The 20,873-nt window shown below is 44.8% G+C and overlaps 1 protein-coding gene across 23 annotated transcripts in view; it reads left to right on the plus strand.

Moving 5' to 3' along the window:
- Nucleotides 1-7,231: 7,231 nt before the first annotated feature.
- obscnb (obscurin, cytoskeletal calmodulin and titin-interacting RhoGEF b) overlaps nucleotides 7,232-20,873 on the plus strand; it is a 65,090-nt gene continuing 51,448 nt past the window's right edge. For 7 of the 23 annotated variants that reach the window (XM_060058205.1, XM_060058208.1, XM_060058206.1 and 4 more), the window contains exons 1-17: nucleotides 7,234-7,531; nucleotides 9,062-10,202; nucleotides 13,530-13,799; nucleotides 14,258-14,518; nucleotides 14,764-15,069; nucleotides 15,166-15,432; nucleotides 15,606-15,712; nucleotides 15,823-15,991; nucleotides 16,587-16,862; nucleotides 16,997-17,335; nucleotides 17,712-17,993; nucleotides 18,152-18,427; nucleotides 18,798-19,079; nucleotides 19,216-19,491; nucleotides 19,678-19,953; nucleotides 20,040-20,309; nucleotides 20,589-20,855. In XM_060058205.1, coding sequence (XP_059914188.1) covers nucleotides 7,442-7,531; nucleotides 9,062-10,202; nucleotides 13,530-13,799; nucleotides 14,258-14,518; nucleotides 14,764-15,069; nucleotides 15,166-15,432; nucleotides 15,606-15,712; nucleotides 15,823-15,991; nucleotides 16,587-16,862; nucleotides 16,997-17,335; nucleotides 17,712-17,993; nucleotides 18,152-18,427; nucleotides 18,798-19,079; nucleotides 19,216-19,491; nucleotides 19,678-19,953; nucleotides 20,040-20,309; nucleotides 20,589-20,855 — 5,155 coding nt within the window. In that variant the 5' untranslated portion in view covers nucleotides 7,234-7,441. Of the gene's footprint in view, nucleotides 7,532-9,061; nucleotides 10,203-13,529; nucleotides 13,800-14,257; nucleotides 14,519-14,763; nucleotides 15,070-15,165; nucleotides 15,433-15,605; nucleotides 15,713-15,822; nucleotides 15,992-16,586; nucleotides 16,863-16,996; nucleotides 17,336-17,711; nucleotides 17,994-18,151; nucleotides 18,428-18,797; nucleotides 19,080-19,215; nucleotides 19,492-19,677; nucleotides 19,954-20,039; nucleotides 20,310-20,588; nucleotides 20,856-20,873 lie in introns of all 23 variants that reach the window. The other 16 variants (XM_060058201.1, XM_060058202.1, XM_060058203.1 and 13 more) reach the window with 10 other exon arrangements.

The following is a 20,873-nucleotide window of genomic DNA, read 5'->3' on the forward strand; positions in this document are numbered from 1 at the left end:
AAATCGATCATTGATCTTCGGCCTAGGGTACTCTGGTACCAGGTACACTTATGAGCACCCTTATGTTCGAACATGGTGTTTGTTATGGATAATCCATGACTAGCACAGAAGTCCAATAACAAACGACCGCTCGGGTTTAGATCAGGGAGGCCGTTCCTCCCCACCACGCCTCTCCAGGTGTCTCCATCGTTGCCCACGTGGGCGTTGAAGTCACCCAGCAGAACTACGGAGTCCCCTACTGGAGCCCCATACAGGACTCCATTCAGGGTCTCCAAGAAGGCCGAGTACTCTGAGCTGCTGTTTGGTGCATACGCACAAACAACAGTCAGAGTTTTCCCCCCTACAACCCTTAGGCGCAGGGAGGCGACCCTCTCCTCTACCGGGGTAAACTCCAACACCGCGGCCCTCAGCCGGGGATTTATGAGTATCCCCACACCCGCCCGGCGCCTCACGCCCTCGGCAACTCCGGAGAAGAATAGAGTCCAACCCTTATCCAGGAGTACGGTACCGGAGCTGAGACTGTGCGTGGAGGTAAGCCCCACCAGATCTAACTGATAGCGCTCCACCTCCCTCACAAGCTCCGGTTCCTTTCCCCACAGCGAGGTGACGTTCCACGTCCCCAGAGCCAGCTTCTGCCACTCGGGTCTGGTCCGTCGAGACCCCTGACCTTCGCTGCCACCCATGTGGCTGCGCACCCGACCCCAACTGGTCTTCCCACAGGTGGTGGGCCCATGGGATGAAGAGAGGGGGGGTGCCACGTAGTTTGTTCGGGCTGTGCCAGACCGGGCTCCGTGGCAAACCCGGCCACCACATTAACGAGTTGTGCAGGTGAATTGACAGGAAAACAGTTAGCCAGAGCTCCACCATTGACGTTATTGCTAGGCGGGAGCTAGCACAAGCTGCTAGTCAAATGTGTATGTGCTGGCTGGTATATTTCAGACGAATTAATGACTTAACTGATCCTTCACTTTTAATGGATGGAGAATATGTTAACCGATTTTGAACATGTAGTAGTAGTCGTGTCAACACGTTACACCGGTATTACCGAGCATAAACGGTATAAACTTTGAAACTAGATCAAACCACCATCTTCTCCGTCAACTCTCTATTTATTTGATTGTGTACATTATTTCATATTTCTTCAAAATAATGATTTATTTTAAATTCAATAGTTTTTCCGAGACATAACATTGAACAGGCAATATTGTGACGGGTAAAATTCATGCACAAGAGCTTTATTTTCAGTTAAACTGAAAATAAAGCTAATTAGAGCAGCATGCGTTTTGCACTGCGGTCAAGTGAGCTGCCATTCGTTCATCCGCGGTTAAGCCAGCCGTCACACAAAATCTTTGTGCGCCTTTACTCTAAACAGCCTTTGGGTGGTATCTCGCAACGTTTTCAAAATAAAACCCTTCACCTACGTGCGTAGATATATAGAGCACTAGCTGTCTTACGGCGGCGTCTAGAATGTCCGCACTTGCGGACATCTTGCCAGTCAGCTGCTCACCCATAACATTGTGTAGGCAATATCTGATGATTTTACTGTATAGATGTTGAGAAAATGTCCTTTGAAAAACTCACATATGCATATTTTTCACCTTTGCTAATTGCATTATGTCAGCACTTTGAAGTGAGCTATAGACCGAATTTCACATAAGTTCAGGCACTGACTGATATGAACATATTAACCGGTTTGCCGACTTCTTGTACACAAGGAACCATGTGATTTTACCGTATAAACTTTGAGAAAATGTCATTTGAAAAACGTACACATGCATATTCTCGCCTTTGCAAAATTGCATTATGTCAGCACTTTGAAGTGAGCTATAGACCGAATTTCACATAAGTTCAGGCACTGACTGATATGACCATACTAACCGTTGCACTGACTACTTGTACACAAGGAACCATTTGATTTTACTGTATAGATTTAGAGAAAATGTCATTTGAAAAACGTACACATGCATATTCTCGCCTTTGCAAAATTGCATTATGTCAGCACTTTGAAGTGGGCTATAGACCGAATATCCCATAAGTTCAGGGACTGACTGATATGAACATACTAACTGTTGTACTGACTACTTGTACACAAGGAGCCATTTGATATTATTGTATAGATTTAGAGAAAATGTCATTTGAAAAACGTACACATGCATATTCTGCTGGCCAATGGAGTCGAAGGTCAGCACTGGCGGCCAACTTGCCAGTCAGCTGCTCACCCATAACACTGTGTTGACTTGGTAGTGGTACATGTACTTTTAAAATAACCATAACCACCTTGCTACATTTTCAAACGGTTTGTTTTGTTATAAACGTCAGAGATGTAGTTACGGCACTGCATATTTGATACTGATGAATAATTATGTTAGATTCTAAAAAAAAATAATAATACAATATTATAACCACGTTAATAACGCCTTCAGTGTTCATCAAAGGAGATGAGGTAACGACCGTACAAATATTAACAATAAATTCTGCCCTTTTCGTTCCCAGGAACAATGTTCCAAACTGGGTAAATCAGGGTGCGTCGAGTCTTCTATGAGGCCACAAAAACGCACACCCAATTTGTTTCAAAGTGGTCTTAGATTGTATGCTAATTCTCAAAGTGTACTTTTAAAACTCCCTTTGTGGGATTAGCCTAATATCATTGCAGCATATTTACCACCCATTTGCCTGATGTTGTTTTTCTCTGGAGTACAGGAACCTGGTACTTGGCATTGTACAAAAGATTATAAGCACATTTTTCTATAGTTTGCATTTTGTTTTTTATTATGAAAACATAGATACTTTATGGGTGAACAATCAAATCTATAAAGAGGAAGTTAACAAACAAAACAAGTTCTTGACTATTTGCAAATGCAACATAAATCAAGAAAATAAGTGAGACAGGCTCAAGCCAATGCGCTGCTACCTTTTCCCTTGACTTAAAGCAGGCTTAGCTATAGTCAGTTTATGCTGTACGCGTTCCGCCGCTGTTTCTGTTTCCGATTCCGGCGATGGAAGAACCACGCCCTGAAAGACCTCCCCTGGATCCTCTGGACCCACTGGATCCCCTGGAGCCTCTGGACCCACTGGATCCCTTGGAGCCTCTGGACCTCCTAGGCCAAGATCTACTGGACCCCCTAGATCCGCCACGGCCCCCTTTGCCTGATCCACGGCCAGACCTGCTCCTTCTCACTCTGGTCTGTTATCAGGAGATGGCACAGAAATGGATGCAGGGTTAAAGAGGTGAGGATTCAGATTGGTTCGAGGTCGAGACAATAGGGTGAAAGATGATTACAGATTCAACAATTTGTCACTGCTTAAAATAATGTATCCCGCTTAATAAAATTATTTAGTATTCTTGATGGTTACATTAACTACTGTACTGTTTAACTATTAGGGCAACTGCACACACATCATTACATGTGAATGTGATGTTCTTCATGAATCATATGGAGATCATTACATTTGAATGTGATGCTCTTCATGAATCGCATGGAGAAGTTCACATCATTGCATGAGAACGTGATGTTCTTCATGAATCATAAGAATAACATTCTCATCAGCTCTACATAGATACATCATATTTTTTTTTAAGTTTGGATAAGCCTTACCAGGGTTGCCTCCTTGATTGCAGCATCACAGTTGAACTGAAAGCCTTGAATGTCAGCATCTTGGTTTATGTAGCTCAGGGTGAAATTGCAATTCATAATTTTCTGGAAAAGACCAAAATATGGAAATAGTTCATTACAATTTCAAAATAACATCTGTCATGTGAATCTAACATTACTAAACAAGACACGTTTTTCAAGAAAGGACGGTTGTACATGCTTACCCCGTTTTCCTTTAGTGGACATTGCTGTCCGGGCATGGAAGTGTTCACTTGGCTGCAGTCTAACTCTTGTGCAGGGAATGTCATTTTTTTCACTGACATGATGGACAGGTCCACACCCTCTGGATAGACCTATATCAAAGATAGACATAGTTCACGTTAATGCAATAGTAGCCATCTTTCATTTCAGCATTAAATGGCATTATAGACATGGCATCAAGACAAAGTGCTGAAGCTGTTTTCTATGCTTACAGCTTCAACCCGAAGCTGGTCCAGCAGGGGGCGGAAGTTTTTCAGAGGAAAGATAAAGGGGCCCGGGATCATCTGAGCCTCCGCCAGTAAGGTAACCGCAGCGAAGCACAACAATCTCATCTGAGTCGTCATTTTCAGTTTGGCTTTGTGCTGAACAATTCCGAACTCAACTGGTGGAGAACGAGAGCCTGAGCGGTTCTTATATAGGAGGCTCTTGACTGTTGAGCCACCTCTGCGGAACTTCCAGGCTTGAGCAATCCGTGTGTTTTTCGGTGCCTCCCTTTGGCGATATGTTGGCCTATTTTACGGGAAGCGTCGAGGCTTCGGGGCATTTCAATAATTATTAAGCCCCTTCTGGTGTCCGCACCAACTGCATGGATTATACAATGCATACAATTACATTGAGTGAGTCCACAGTGGAGTGGATATATCCTGTGTCTGGAGGCCTAGGCTACCTTATTTTATTTTTTTATTTGAACACAGTTCGGATATTCTCTCTGCGATTTATTTTTTTAATTGACTTGTTCCGATTTTTTGTTGTCATATAATGCAGACTGATTAACAAATAACTAATATTTTTTTTTTAATCTTTGGTTTGCAACACGATTCTAGTTACCGTTAGTCCTGTTTATTTTCTCTGTTTCATTGGTAGGTCAAAAAATGAATGCAAGTCTGTCTCTGTTGCAATTGTAAAGATGTATTTTTGACAGATCGTTTTGAGAGTCGCTATTAACACATCCATTTCAAATATCCCTAGTACAAGCATAATATTCAGAAAAAGGAAATACCCCATATTGTGAAACATGTTCTGAAATCGCTATGTATGTAAGGTGTCCATGATTGACACCTTGCATAAACCCTTGCAAAATATCATTATTGCAACAACAAAAAATTATAAGAGGACATGTTGGGCAAGACCATTTACAGAAACAAAGAAAGAGGCTTTATACAGGGAGAGAACGGAACACAAATGCTTTATCTATCAAACTGGAAGAGAAGAAAATATGTTTCTGAGGGGAGAGGCCTTTGCAGAATCCTAAATGATGAGGTAGACATCCTTGAAAGAATAGCATAGAGAGATGTGAGAGGCCAGTGGGATTGAGACAGCACAGACCTAGTTAAAAAAAAGGAAGAGATAGGAACTGTCTCTGGCACTAACAACAAGAAGACCATGGTTTTTACCTTTCTTTATTAAAACATTCAGCTTCACAGTGGCTGGGCTTTCCCGAGATGGAAACGCAAAACCATATATGTGTACAAAAATAAAAAACATATTTAGCTACTCAACATCTGAAAAACTGTTGACTGAAAAACAGTCCATTTGATCATGTGTTTTACATTTTGGTCACTCAATGATCATAGTTTCCCAGGGTAACATTCAATCCATGCAACACAGCTATACATTCATTGTCCCAGTCTGGTCTTTTCCCAGGCTCAATCCTGCTCTACCAACGGCCATACGGTGATCTGAATAACTGGAAGGGAAATAGTGAGTCATGTGTGAGTGAAGAGGACGGACAGATAAAGGCTTGTATTTATTAGCCTCTACTTCAGATAAAGCCCAGTATTAAGAAGCATCTACTGCAACTCCAGGGCCCTATTATAATCCTATCTTTAGTTGGTATTAAACTGCAATGCCAGCCAACAGAAGATGTCAGTTGTTTTATCTATTTATGTGATACTATACTATCATAAACGAATGGCCTGTGTTTATCTTTTGGAGAGGTTTTTAGAAGTGTGTTCAGTATTTCTTACTTACAGCTTTTTTCTTCCCTGCATAACTTCCCTTTTGTTGCTTAAGATACTTTCTCTCGTGACGGTAACACTTTGGAAATAAGGGTAGTCTACATTAACTAACATTAGTTAATTTACATTGATAAGCATTGTTGTATTTCTTTAGCATAGGGGTTACATTTAAGGTTAGGGTTACTAAATAATGTATAAATTAATACCTTAGTTAACATCAGCCTTCGTTAACATGAACACCATTAGTAAACATAGAAAATATTAGTTAATAAACTAGACCATAAGGAAATTGTCAATTGTGAGTTAATGCTAATTACTGCATACAACTATTAATAAAGGGTTAATGTTAACACACAACCCTTATTGTGTGTTAGCAGCATGACTTATTCTCCACACAGACTTCAGTGTATTACCTCACATCACCGTGGGATTTTGTGTGTTTGTGTATGTGTAATGTATATGTCTGCGTAATATGTTATTGAGAGAGGCACAAGGGCGCCATAGCATGAGAGTTGAAAGGAGATTGAGGGAGTAGAGAGAGATAAGATGCAGAGACTTTACTCACTTATCAACTCCGCAAAAATGTGTGAGTCTTGTTGAGAAATACTTTGTCTGAATGGTATAATGCATGCAAAGTTTATGATGGTAGTCCAACTGTATCTCAAACAAAGGTAGGCTACTAGTAGGCCTAACCAATTTAAGAAAACTTATCATACATCACGATTCAGAATGAAAATCCATTCATGCCATTGCCATGGTTCTACAAACAGCAGATTGGTATGATCGATTTTTCTACTTATTTTCTTCTATAATTTGGCGCCATCTACTGTTTTTTAGCCCCATTGTAATAATACTAAATAATAATCGGCCTACTCATATTCTAATACTACTGGGCCTAACACTAATACCTACCGATCAAACTGCAAATAACAATAGGCCTTATTAATTATAATTCCAAGATGGTCCCCATCGAAGCACCTGAATGTCTTGCTCCGAAAGTGCAGAGGTGAGAGGTGATGTGTTCCAGAGCTGTGGCAGAAGATGAAGTGAGGAGCCACAGTGAGCAGTGTTAAGCCTCTGCTAGGGTTTCTCCCGTTTAAATCCAGACTGGGACCTGCTGCTGTCAATCACACGGTGGCTCCGGGGGGGAAAGCCCGACGGAAGGAAACGCACAACGCCGGAGCACAGCACACTTTGAACAATGTTCTTATGTTTGATAGTGCGTAGGTTAATCATTTCCGACAACTGGCGAAGGAATGCGAGGCATTTGACTGGGTTGTTTGAGGCCTGCTTTGAACTGACTAAATATGTACAGGAAAATGAAGCGCGATCTGACTTGATTAAAGGATTATCTCATATGATTGTAGGATATGACTGAATTTCTCCACTTTCTACACAACAAATGACATGCATTTGAAGGCTTTGTATGCAGTGTAAGAGTTAAATAGATGAACACAGAACGATATTCATGTTAGTGAAATGTCGTTTTCTGTTGTGAAATGTAAATTAAATAGCCTAGCAGTGGATGAACTATGTTAATAACAACTTTTAAATGCAGTCTTGTGTTTCGGTGAAGTCAACCGAGCCGCTTCACATCCTAACCTGTGGGCCTGCAAGCTATCTGCAGTGATGAGTGACGGGTCTATTTTAGAAAGGAGGCTGACCCCAAACAGGACGTCGGCTGTTTGTCATCGTGAGGTACCAGGGAAGAAAGAGAAGGTACGTATACTCCACCGCCCACCGCGGGACACTGGGGGGATGTTCCACTATTCCGGATTTACAGTCAATTGAAGGATATTTCAAAGCAGAGGAAATATTTTGTTTGGGATTTCTACGTACGAAACTTGGATTATTTCTTCCGTCAAACCGCTTTTAGTCCAATGGTAGCCTACAACACCGATTTGACTATAGTGTGTCTGAAGAATTAAGGTATAAACTCAAGGAGTTATTCAATTGTTTGATATTGATGTAAAACTAAAATAAAACAAACTAGTAAATACCTTTTTATTCTATTCAAACTTTATTTTAGTAGAGAAAACTGCAAACCAACAAGTAACGTTACCGTACTGTACTGCATGGTTATGGAGTCACTTTATAGATTGTTATTTTACTTTATTTGATTTGAGGAATGCCCTGCCACGTGCATTGCATTTAGCATTTACCGCGCTACTTTATTACATGTTTCGCTTTCGATCCAGTGTGTTGAAATTTGCCTCAAACAACACCTTACAAGCTATACAGCTATATCTTGTTGGACATTTGTCCAACAAATAATAATTAGCTTCCAACAACATCACGTAACGAATCATGAATGAAGAATGAAGAATTAGCCGTCACTTTATCATATAATGCAGCCGCCATTTATTCGTGGCTTGGTGCTCGGTCTATCAGGCGGCTTATCTCGCCCCGCTTCTACAAATGGCCATGGACCGAGACGGGCTCTGACAGCTGAGGTTATTTTAGGGACGCACCCCTCACTGGAGGGAGGTGACAAAGTTGGCAAATATCGCCCTTTGAAAGGCAGTAGGCCTGTGTGTCTTCTCTGTTTGACCTTGTTAAGAAGGATGCATTTATTGTGTTTGATCAAGGTCTTAGTTTGTTATGTTTTGTTTGTTGTTTGACCTGCGTTCTGCCTTGATGGGATTCATTTGAGGTAGAGGATACTATGGCTGTGTTTATAAATAGGGTCAGGGACCATGCAGGGTAGCGGCCGGCTGAGACATACTGTCTACTATAAAAATGGCATCTTTGTCGTTTGCATAGTGTTTTTGACAGATAGCATTGCTAGCTGTCAACCACTGTGGTTTACAAGTTTTTTCTATTGTCAGGAATAGGACACAAACAATTAAAAGTAATGAAATTCTATATAATTTATAAACATTTTTCAGTCACATTTTCATATCACAATTGGCCAACTGATTTGGTTTTTATCTATCCATGATCCATTTACCAACTACGGTTAATTTAGTTTTTTTTGTGTTGGTAGTAATTTGCCAAACATTTCCAATTCACTATCTGAAATTTTACATACATTATTATTAAATAGCGTCATGTCAAAATATTCAGAAAAACTAAGGTGAACATTAATAAATAACGATATTATTACGACAAGTATTACATTCAAGTTTGTAGACTCCTGGATAAGAACATCTCACGCACAATTGTTAGTTTATTAATAATCGAATGTTAAACTTTTAGACTATTTTGATGAATCCAATCTATTGACAGCTTTCCCCCCCTGGCACTTAGGGAGAAACAATGGATCAGGACCTGTTTGGGGGGGCCCCCAGGTTTCTCACGAGGCCCAAGGCGGTCTCGGTGTGCATGGGTAAGGATGCCACTCTCAGCTGCACCATCGTGGGGAACCCCATCCCGCTCATCACCTGGGAGAAGGGCAAACTCCGGCTGACCTCGGGGGGGCGCTTCAAGACGGTGGACGACGGCGACGTCTACCGCATCACCATCTACGACCTGGCCCTGGAGGACAGCGGCCAGTACCTGTGCCGCGCCAAGAACACTGTGGGGGAGGCCTACGCCGCTGTCACCCTCCAGGTGGCGCTGCCCTCGGAGATGGCCCTGAGGGCGCCCGTCTTCATGGTGAAACCCACCAACTCCCGCGTGGTTCTGGGGGGTAACCTGGTGTTCTACTGCCGGGTGGCGGCCCACCCGGAGCCCGCCTTCGACTGGGAGAAGGACGGCCGCTACATGGGCGTGACCAACCGCATCAAGATCGTCTCGGACAGCGACAGCAGCTCCCTGAAGATCCAGAGCGTGCGGAACCTGGACGCCGGCACCTACACCTGCAGGGTGCAGAACAGCTCGGGCCGGGCGCACGCCTCTGCCGTGCTCGCCGTGGACGCCCAGGACTCCCGCCAGCAAGGGGCGGCGGCGGATAAGAACACCTCCCTGCTCTCGCACCTGCAGAAGCGCAAGGAGGACATGAAGAAGGACATCTCCGTCTACCGCACCGAGGACGGCGTCTCCTCATCCTCCGTCTCCTCCTCCTCTTCCTCCTCCACCACCACCGCCAACAGCAGCAGCAGCATCAGCATCAAGGATGGGCTGAGCGCTCTGAGTATGGAGCAGCGCATGAGGGCCTCGGCGCTGGCCAAGCTGCCCAAGGGCGTGTTTACCCGCACCTGCACGGTCACGGAGGGGAAGCACGCCAAGCTGAGCTGCTTCGTCACGGGCCACCCCAAGCCCCACATCATCTGGAGGAAGGACGGCTCCAACATCAGCGAGGGCCGCCGGCAGGTCATCTACGAGGACCAAGCGGAGAACTTCATCTTGAAGATCCTGTACTGCAAGCAGAGCGACAACGGCCTGTACACCTGCAACGCCACCAACATGGCCGGGCAGACCTACAGTGCCGTGCTGGTGATCGTCAAGGGTGAGTTTATGATCGGAGTGGTTCCTGCCATGCCAGGCAGTGTTCGTTATGAACTGAGGATGAGTGTGGTATATTGTATTTTATGTATCATATTTCCGATGTTCATCTCCATTTGTTCAACATTATTGCCTCAATGTTGTTGTGTTATGTACACTGTGGACATAAAACAAGTCTAGATACCATCTTATTTAAATGGACATTTTAAATGGTGGCTTCTAATTATTCCACATAAATTGGGCAAGTTTGGAGGAAATAAGCCCATTGTTTTCTAGACTTGCTGACAAATGATTATCACTGATAAAATTGCTTTGATTGAGACTGCAGTATGGTGAAGATAGATTTTGGCTGCTGCGTGGTTTATAGGTTGTTTGAAATTGAGGTAGCAGCAAACTACTTTGAAGTCAACAACACATAAATGTGCGTACATTCAAATAGGCCATAGACTCTTCATTTCTTTCATCAGTGTGACTGACTGAATGAGTCAACATGTACAACATTGAATTTAGCAGCACATCAGCAAATTCAAAGGTCGTGTATGGGATCAAGGCAGTCTTGAGTTCCCGAACAAATGTCAGTCCTGTAACAAATCCGCATTGACAAAAGCTGAAGTGTCCCTTACATAAGAACATCGCCTCCCTCTTTATCACACGCAGGCTCTCTTCCCTTCCCACTTTTGACTGATCATATAGTATTGCATAGCAACTGGAGGTGCTAGAGGAAATTACCCTGAAGGACGTGGCTGTAATGTCCCTTTCAATGGTTGAAGCTTTGAGTATTTGGGTCTATAAAACTCGATAGCTTAAAGCAGGCCGTGTTCTTTCGAAGAGCAAACCGAAGTTCATTGTGAGTGTAATTGGTTCGGAGTGCCCCCTTGACATGTGTTTACCGTCACACTGCATGGCCGAACCCTGGCCGTGTCGCAGGGTGTTGTGTTTCGGGGCTATTTTCTGCTGGTGATGAGTACTTCCCGGTTGGAATGATGGCTAGTCACTCGCTTTAGCCTCCAAGCACCACCGTCATGGGAGATGTCTCTGAGTAGCTTTCCATTGGACGCAATGAATATCCACAGACACATTGACTATAAATTGATGTAGACACTATTGATTCATTCATTCGCAGTGAAGCCTTTGCACTTCAATGTGTTGTTGTTATGAAATATTGAATGGTTTAACGAGTTTCTCAAGGGACTTCACTGCTTTTCTCATTAAACCTCCGGGGTATAATACTAAATATCACTTGCTAATAGCCTATATCCACTCTGCCACATACTCCTTATAACATGCAGAACTAAAACAGATGCTCAAACACATGCAACTGAGAATCTATGTCTCCCCTTTTCTCATTATCAGTTTTCCTCTTGTAGCCCGACCAATGTATTGTTTGTCCGATTTTATCGGCCGATAAAACCGCTAAAAGCTTCTTAGAGTTAAGCCATTTGACGTCATGTTCCGTGGGAAGGTTCGTAGCTCCTCTCCATACAGTTATTTGGTTCCTTTAGCTCATGGTTTTAATGTGATGTTGCTATGGCCTGAAGCATTGCTGGAGTGTGAACAGCAACCCTGGAGGCGCTTGTCTACCCCCTAACACAATATCTATAGAATAACGGCCGATATATTATGAATATTGGACATTCCTATCCTTAATGTTTATATCGGCATTGTCCACTAAAACCGAGTATCGATCAGGCTCTACTTTTGAATGCTAATGAATTTAAGGGAGCAGGCAATGACCTGATGTATTTGGGTTCATCGTCAGTAGATTTCAAGCTAACATCCCGATTTGGAGTCACACTGCTGTTCAAATGCTTTCATTCAATGTAGTGTATGCTCACGTCATACCATCTGATCTTTTGTATATTATGTAGCCTATCTGTTGTATTCATGTGTTTATTTTTCCCAAGAGGAAAGTTAACTAAGAAAATGTGTAGAATTATTCATGACATTTTAGTGACCTTAGAGGTTACGAACTTTGGTGTTAGAATAGACAGGGTCTAAGGTAGAATAGACAGAGTGTAGAATAGACAGGGCATCTATTTCAGAGTGAGATATTTAAAACAAAATAACACCGGCTGAACTATTGGCTTTGGTCCTGAGAATAAGGACCAAATATAACCTGAAATTGTATGCATTTAAAAACTACTTAAAATCGCAGCACAAAAATTTAGATTTGCATCCATTCTTTCATGTGCCAGTGCAGGACATTTATTACAGGCATTTTCTTCCCATCAATTACATTATCAAGAGCGATATTGACACAAATCAGGACAACGAGAAGGACAGCCGTTATGAAGGCCGTAACATTAGCCGAGCCTTGAGGGACACCACTACACATTAATAATAATAATAAATCTTTATTATGGACTCAGATGGTCCACTCACATCCAACATACACACACACATATGACACATTAAAATACATACTCAAAAATACTGTACTAAAATAGGTGCAAGCTATCATGCCAATGCTTTCGAAGCCTGGATGTGAACCGATAGCCCATCATAGGGTTGGTTAAGGCTATAATGATGCTATTTTCTGATAAATCCAATCGACACATGAAATTGAACATTAACTTTCGTAACAGTGCCTGACATGTAGGTACATTAGAGGACACAAATAGCTGGCTAGCACTGTACCACCTAGGCACAGTGTACATTGTGTAGCATCTTATCCTAGCTATCTTTGTTGTACACAGGGAATGGGTTAACCTAACAATTGTTAGCATTTGGCACTTGGTTCTATGAACATCCTTACTGCACCGACGGCGATATGTTGTTGTTTCTCTTTAATCGGACAAATGTAAGACTCTGTAGCCCCGCCCATTCTGCCGGGGATTTGAGTTCGCCCTGCAGAGGGGTCTGGAGAAGAGCAATACATTTCTTTCTAGTTTCGATATGTTTTAACGGGAGACAATCACCACGCTGGCTTTTCCCCCTGGCACTCTATTGGCTGATATATAACACAAAACCACAGGGAGGCGACAGCAAGCAGCCAATTGTGTACAGTCATTTGACCTAGGCCAATTGATCACGCCTGTTGTGCTGAAGATAATGACAGCAGCATCCCCAGACCAACGTGCAATCTACGATTGAGCTTGGTCTGGCAATAGCCAGGCTAGACAAATGTACATATTGTAGGTCGCTTTGGAGAAAAACGTCTAAATGCTATATGCTAAATAGGAATGTAAATCCTGCTTTCCCCTGTGTATCGGGTACCAGAGCCGAAAGGGAGAACGATATTGACACAAATCAGGACAACGACAATGACCGCAGTTACTAAGGCCTTAACATTAACTGTCATCCTGGTTAACTCTGTGTATCGCCTCCCCAGAGCCCAAAGTGCCGTTCAGGAGGAAGCTCCAGGACGTGGAGGTGCAGGAGAAGGCGTCGGCCACGCTGCTGTGCGAGGTGCCGGCGTCGGCCACCATGGCCAACTGGTTCATGGAGGAGACCCGCATCGAGGAGAGCTCCAAGTACCGCATGCAGCAGGACGGCACGCTGCGCCGCCTCACCATCCACAACGTCACCACCAACGACGACGCTGTGTACATCTGCGAGATGGCCGAGGGCAGCCGCACCGTGGCCGAGCTCACCGTGCTGGGTACAGACCCCCCCCCAAACCTGCTGCTGTTGTTGTGTTCTCGTACCGGGTTCTGTTTGTGCGGTCGGGAGTTCAGTTTTATGGATGATGGGCAAAATCATCAGAAGCGTATTGGCCAATTCAGAGAGCCGTCAAAGTCGGCTCTTCTTGCTAAATATACAACTGGGAACTTACCCTGTAACAGTCAAAATGCTCACATGCCTGTTTATATCCTTCATATCCTATCTAAGTGTCTGTAAATGCATGTATATTGGCATGTCGTTTTTTAGTCATGTATATGATTTTAATGAATATATATGTACAGGTGTCATTTATAATATCAATGTTATTTAATATAGAAAATATGTATATGTCATAAATATCTGAAAAGGCCAGATAGGATTTTTTTATATCTATCCATCTATTCGCTTAATCTGGTCTAAACACATTGTAGTTTTAAATGAGCCCTTGTTTTCCAGGTAATATCACAAAAAAGCTGCCCCGGAGGACGGTGGTCCCCGTCAGCGACACGGTCATCTTCTGCGTGGAGCTGGAGCATCCCTGCCCCGACTCCTACTGGACCCGCAACGCCGAGAGGCTGAAGCAGGACTCCCGCATCTCCATGGCCTGTGTGCTCAGACAATACACCCTCACCATCAAAGACTGCCAGGCCGGGGACTCCGGAGAGGTGGCCTTCGTTGCGGGCGACTGCAAGACGTCCACTCGGTTCTCCGTCACTGGTCAGCGCACAAAAAGACGCACTTCTAATCCGCACAGACTTCTTCTTCTTGGGAGTTGCATGTCTTATGCAACTCCCAAGAAGAAAATTCTTCTTGGGAGTTGCAACACCAATGTCTTATGTCTAATTTTGTACTAATTTCTGATAAGGCTAATTGGTTTGTTATCTTTTTGCTAATTCGGGGGGGCTAAACATTGACCTATGAAATCGAAACAGAAGCTGAAACGCATATTCCTTTCACTGTAGCTGCAAGAAAACATCCGCCAGACCCCCCAGTCAACGCAGTGGTGCAGAACAAGACAGACTCCTCCATCACCCTCCAGTGGTCGCCCCCGGACAGCGATCGCCCCGTGCCCATCAAGAGCTACATCATCGAGAGGAGGAAGGTCGGCAACCAGCAGTGGCAACGCTGCAACGCCACGGAGATAATCGTCTCCACCCAGACGACCCTCTGCAACTTCACAGAGGAGACCAGCTACCAGTTCCGTATCTCTGCCGTCAATGATTTCGGCCAGAGCCCCTACTTGGAGGTGTCTGGAAGCTTCTATCTCGGTAAGGACTTATTAAAGTACCAGTGATTAACTGAAGCGCTACGGTCACACGTAAACAGCATTTATTGAGGTGTTTTCTCTTTCCTGGCACGTGAAGAGCCTTCTGCGGAGATGAAGAAAGGTCTAGTGGACAGCACTGCCTACTTCGGGGACGAGCACTCGCTCTCCGTGGAGTTGTCCGCCGTCTGCTCCGGGTTCTGGTCCCTGAACGGTCGCATGCTGCGCAGCGGGGGTGAATACCTCATCACGAGGTCCAAGAACGTTCACACGCTGACCATCCACGAGGTCACCATGGAAATGAACGGAGTCGAGGTCAAATTCGTGGGAGGCGGCTCGGAGACCCGCTGCGTACTAAGTGTTAAGGGTAAGTGAGCCTCGCGGTAACTTTAACACATTTCTCATTACCACTCACCCATCCTCAGCACCATTTTCAATTAGAAGCACAGCTGTGATAGACTTAGAAGGGAACCGCTAATGTAGTGTTGGCTGGTTCAGTAAACTCCTGAATCGCCTATTACATAACACTTCTATTTTCAGCCCCCTCTGTCAGGTTCACCAGTAAGTCAGATCCCATGGAGGTCGTGACCTGCAGCGCTCAGGCCACAGCTCAGCTCACCGCCGAGGTGTCTGATCACGAGACAAAGGTGTGAGATTGGGGAAAACCCCCCAACCGCATTCTGTTTCACCGTACCGTGTTTAACCGTGTTTTCCCTATAACCTGAACGTCCTTGGTTTATGTCTCCCGTCTCTCCAGGTGGTCTGGATGAGAAATGGAAGGGAGGTGAAAGTAGGGAACAAGTATGAGTATGTGATTTTGGAGCGCAAGAGGACCCTGTTGGTCCACAATGTCTCGGAGGAGGACGTGGGTGTCTACGAGTGTGTTTTGGATGGCGACAGAATGTCCCTGCAACTTGCCCTTAAAGGTACCGGTACAATCAGTGAATAAGGGTTAGAGTTAGACCAAATATGTATACTCTATGTCTCTATGAGTTTCCACCAGTGTGAATTAATTGAAATGTGGAGCACAACTCTTTAAAACCTGCTAGATTATATTCTTGCTTGGGCCTGCCAATCTAAAGCCTACAAATGACCAATGGCACATACCAGCGCCATGTGACGCAGTGCAACATGAGCTGCAGTGGTGCTGGAAAGCTGCTAGCAAGTGCTAACAGGTGCTAGCAGGTGTTTCTGAACAATCACTCAAAGGAAAGCACGTTCTGTCATCGTGTAATCAACAGCGGTATGGATTTTGTCTCGTTGTAAAGACAGCTTCTTCCAAGGCGTAAACAAACATCTGTGTGGCTTTAACTTGACAAAACAATTTGGAAAGAGAGTGAAAGTACTTGTGAGAAACTTGAAATGCAACTGTCTCTAGTTTGATGTTGGATCAGCCCTGCCCCAACATCTGCTTGAACTACTGATAAAGGCTTTGATGCAAAGAAAATGAATGCGTCCCCAAATGCAAATCCTTACCTCATAAAAGATCATAACAATAAAGTCGTATCTCTTTGCTTCCAGACGAACCTGTGAAGTTCATCAACAAGCCCAGAGGCACCATGGGCATGATGTCCACCCTCACAGGAGACCTGGACCTGAGCTGCGAGGTGTCTTCTGCCAGTGCCACGGTGGCGTGGAAGAAGGATCAGGTTGAGATCCATGAAGACCAAAGGACCAGCATGACCTCTAACGGAACGCAGCGCAGGCTGATCATCAAGAGCGCCAAGAAAACAGATGGAGGACATTATTCCTGTGAGGTGGCCGGAGACAAAGTCACATTCCATGTCAAGATCAAAGGTGACCCTTGACACTCGATGTTGATGCTTCGCATTGCCTTAAAATGTCAAGCAGTGCTTGATTTGCGAATTTGAGAACCGGTGCTTAACTTCATGTTAAAGCAAGAACTTTTGTTATGATTATTTTATTAACAGAAACCCAAGCAGCCGCTACAGTCTCTGCAGCAACTGAATCCACTACAGTCAGTTCATCAACTACAGTCACTACAGTCTTCTCAAACAAGGAGTCCATCCAGAGCGAGGTGAAGGCGACTCTTTCCCAGAAGGCCACCCTCAGCTGTGAGGTGTCTGACGTGAAGACGGAGGTGAAATGGTACAAGGATGGGAAGCTGCTGACCTCAAGCAAGAGCATCTCCTTTGAGGCCAAAGGCAAAACTCGCCTGCTGGTCATTGAAAAGGTGGAGAAGAAGGATGCTGGAGAGTACATCTGTGAAGCTGGAACTGAGAAGTTGGTGTACAAGTTACAGGTGTCAGGTAAGGGGTCATCATACCTTAATCTCCTGTTACTGCTGTAGTTAATTGATCATGTATTTTTGTTTTTTTACCGGCGACAACATGGTATTTAGAATAGATTAATAGAAAAAACGTATATTGAAGATGTTTATTTCTATTAAAAAATCTGCTTTGCTCTGCCACTTTCTCTTACTCTCATGGTAATTTAGTCTGTTTCAGACCTTCTTTCTAGTTGTAACATGTCTGCATAGTGCCAAGTTGCACTTGATTTGCAGAACATATCTTCATATATCCATATTTGTACTTTCTACTTAATTCGCTCTAATGTCCCTCATCCAGTTTTGAATCAAAGCTGTCATCATAATGTTACCACACCTCTCTATTCAAACGTGTCCAGAGATCCAGACCAAGTCAACCTTCTCCAGCAAGGAGTCGATCCAGCGGGAGGTGAAGGCCACTCTCTCCCAGAAGGCCACCCTCAGCTGTGAGGTGTCTGACGTGAAGACGGAGGTGAAATGGTACAAGGATGGGAAGCTGCTGACCTCCAGCAAGAACATCTCCTTTGAGGCCAAAGGCAAAACTCGCCTGCTGGTCATTGAAAAGGTGGAGAAGAAGGATGCTGGAGAGTATGTCTGTGAAGCTGCAGGGGAGAAGCTGGTCTTCAAGATCCATGTCTCAGGTAGGACCTATCAACCCTTGTTTGGTTTTTACTTTGTCCTGTTTCTGAAAGTGTTGAGACATTTGCATTGTGCTCGCCTTTAGTTCCACTGTAGTTCCACTGTAGTTCCACTGTAGTTTGCGGCTGTTGACGGTTCTTCTCAACCCATCCGTCCTCAGAGGCCCACTCAGTCTTCTCCAGCAAGGAGTCCACCCAGAGAGAGGTGAAGGCCACTCTGTCCCAGAAGGCCACCCTCAGCTGTGAGGTGTCTGACGTGAATGCGGAGGTGAAATGGTTCAAGGATGGGAAGCTGCTGACCGCCAGCAAGACCCTTCACATGGAGTCTAAGGCCAAGAGTCGCCAGCTGGTGATAGACAGTGTGGAGAAGAAGGAGGCTGGAGAGTACGTCTGTGAAGCTGGAACTGAGAAGCTGGTGTATAAGTTACAGGTGGCAGGTAAGGGATCATCATATATTGATCTTATGTTGCTTTAATAATACTTTTTTTTTTTTGGTTTAAGGATCGGCATTGCCAAGGGATTTAGCTTGTGAGAATAGAATAATGACAAGCACCTTCCATTGGAGATGTTAATGATAGAGGCAGATTTTCTTTGCAATATTCTGCCTCTGATAGGATTCTCGGTTTCTAATATCTACATGTCTGGTGCTTCCTAGGTTTAATATCTTCCAGAAGTGCCACTTTCTTTCTGTCCTTTTAGAATACTATCATGTATTTGTGTATTTGTATACGTGATGGATCCATCAGTTGAAGTTAGCAATATAAACAGTCATAATGTGCCCACACCTCTCTATTTAAACGTTTCCAGAGGACCAAACCAGGCAGGCCTTCTGCAACAAGGAGTCGATCCAGCGGGAGGTGAAGGCCACTCTGTCCCAGAAGGCCACCCTCAGCTGTGAGGTGTCTGACGTGAAGACGGAGGTGAAATGGTACAAGGATGGGAAGCTGCTGACCTCAAGCAAGAACATCTCCTTTGAGGCCAAAGGCAAAACTCGCCTGCTGGTCATTGAAAAGGTGGAGAAGAAGGATGCTGGAGAGTACGTCTGTGAAGCTGCAGGGGAGAAGCTGGTCTTCAAGATCCATGTCTCAGGTAGGACCTATCAACCCTTGTTTGGTTTTTAGTTTGACCTGTTTCTGAAAGTGTTGAGACATTTGCATTGTGCTCGCCTTTAGTTCCACTGTAGTTTGCGGCTTTTGACGGTTCTTCTCAATCCATCCGTCCTCAGAGGCCCACTCAGTCTTCTCCAGCAAGGAGTCCACCCAGAGAGAGGTGAAGGCCACTCTGTCCCAGAAGGCCACCCTCAGCTGTGAGGTGTCTGACGTGAAGGCGGAGGTGAAATGGTTCAAGGATGGGAAGCTGCTGACCGCCAGCAAGACCCTTCACATGGAGTCTAAGGCCAAGAGTCGGCAGCTGGTGATAGACAGTGTGGAGAAGAGGGAGGCTGGAGAGTACGTCTGTGAAGCTGCAGGGGAGAAGCTGGTCTTCAAGATCCATGTCTCAGGTAGAACTAATCATCCTTTGTTTGGTTTTAGTTTGACCTTTTTCTGAATATATTGAGACAGTGAAATTGTGCTTGCTAATGTTCCACTGAACTTTTTGGCTGTTGACTGCAGTGACATTTTGCTTGCTTGTAGTTCCACTGTAGTGTGTGGCTTTTGACTGTTCTTCTCAACCCATCCATCTTCAGAGGCCCAGTCAGCCTTCTCCAGCAAGGAGTCGATCCAGAGAGAGGTGAAGGCCGCGTTCTCCCAGAAGGCCACCCTCAGCTGTGAGGTGTCTGACGTGAAAACGGAGGTAAAATGGTGCAAGGATGGAAAGCTGCTGACCTCAAGCAAGAACATCTCCTTTGAGGCCAAAGGCAAAACTCGCCTGCTGGTCATTGAAAAGGTGGAGAAGAAGGATGCTGGAGAGTACATCTGTGAAGCTGGAACTGAGAAGCTGGTGTATAAGCTACAGGTGGCAGGTAACCAAAGCACTCTGAAACAGCCGTTGTGCGATTTATTCCCTGATCCGTGAAGCTTAACGGATATCCTTCCCTTCAAACTCTAGATGCCGCCGCAAAGTTCCAGAAGAGGTCGATCAAGGACACCTGTGTGGAAGCGAGCGAGAAGGTGGTGTTGACGGCTGAGCTGACCTCGGAGAGCGCCTCCGTCACTTGGTTCAGGGACGGGGTGCAACTCACTGAAGGCAGCAAGTATGAGATGAAGAAAGACGGCCTGTCTCGTACGCTGGTCGTGAAATCCACCGAGGCCAAAGACAGTGGGACTTACTCCTGTCACTCGGCCGATGACAAAATTGAGTTCAAGGTACAGGTCAAAGGTGAGACACTCGAATTGTAGTGGAAGCAGTGGATGTGCTGAGAATTCACACACCAGCTGCGGCCCCCAAGTATTACTGAATGAAATGTATTCATTGTAAATATTACCTATTTTATTGAATCTTACCAAATTTCATCCTTTTCTACTTATTGCACTGTGGGTCAGAGACAAACGCAATTTTGATTCTTCTATTTGTATTATTCAACTTTTGGAATTTACAATATTGACTTTGAACATAGAACTCTGAACTGACATTCTCTGAATTCCCCTTCCCATTCAGAATCGGCGTTGAAGTTTGTGACGCCCTTGAAGGCTGTCGCGGTGGAGCTGGGCGGCAAGCTGAGCCTGATGTGTGAGCTGAACCAAGCGGCCGGGGACGTTCTCTGGCGCCATGGCGGTAAGGAAATGAAGCCTGGCGGCCGGTGTGTCGTCAGCACGGACGGCGCCAAGCGGGTCCTGAGCGTGACCGCCATGACCAAGGAAGACGAGGGAGAGTACAGCTGTGAATGTAAAAACGACAAGACCTCTGCTACGGTTACCTCAAAGGGTAACGGATTGATTCATT

This window comes from Gadus macrocephalus, chromosome 8 (genome assembly GCF_031168955.1).
Source record: "Gadus macrocephalus chromosome 8, ASM3116895v1".
NCBI lineage: Eukaryota > Metazoa > Chordata > Actinopteri > Gadiformes > Gadidae > Gadus > Gadus macrocephalus.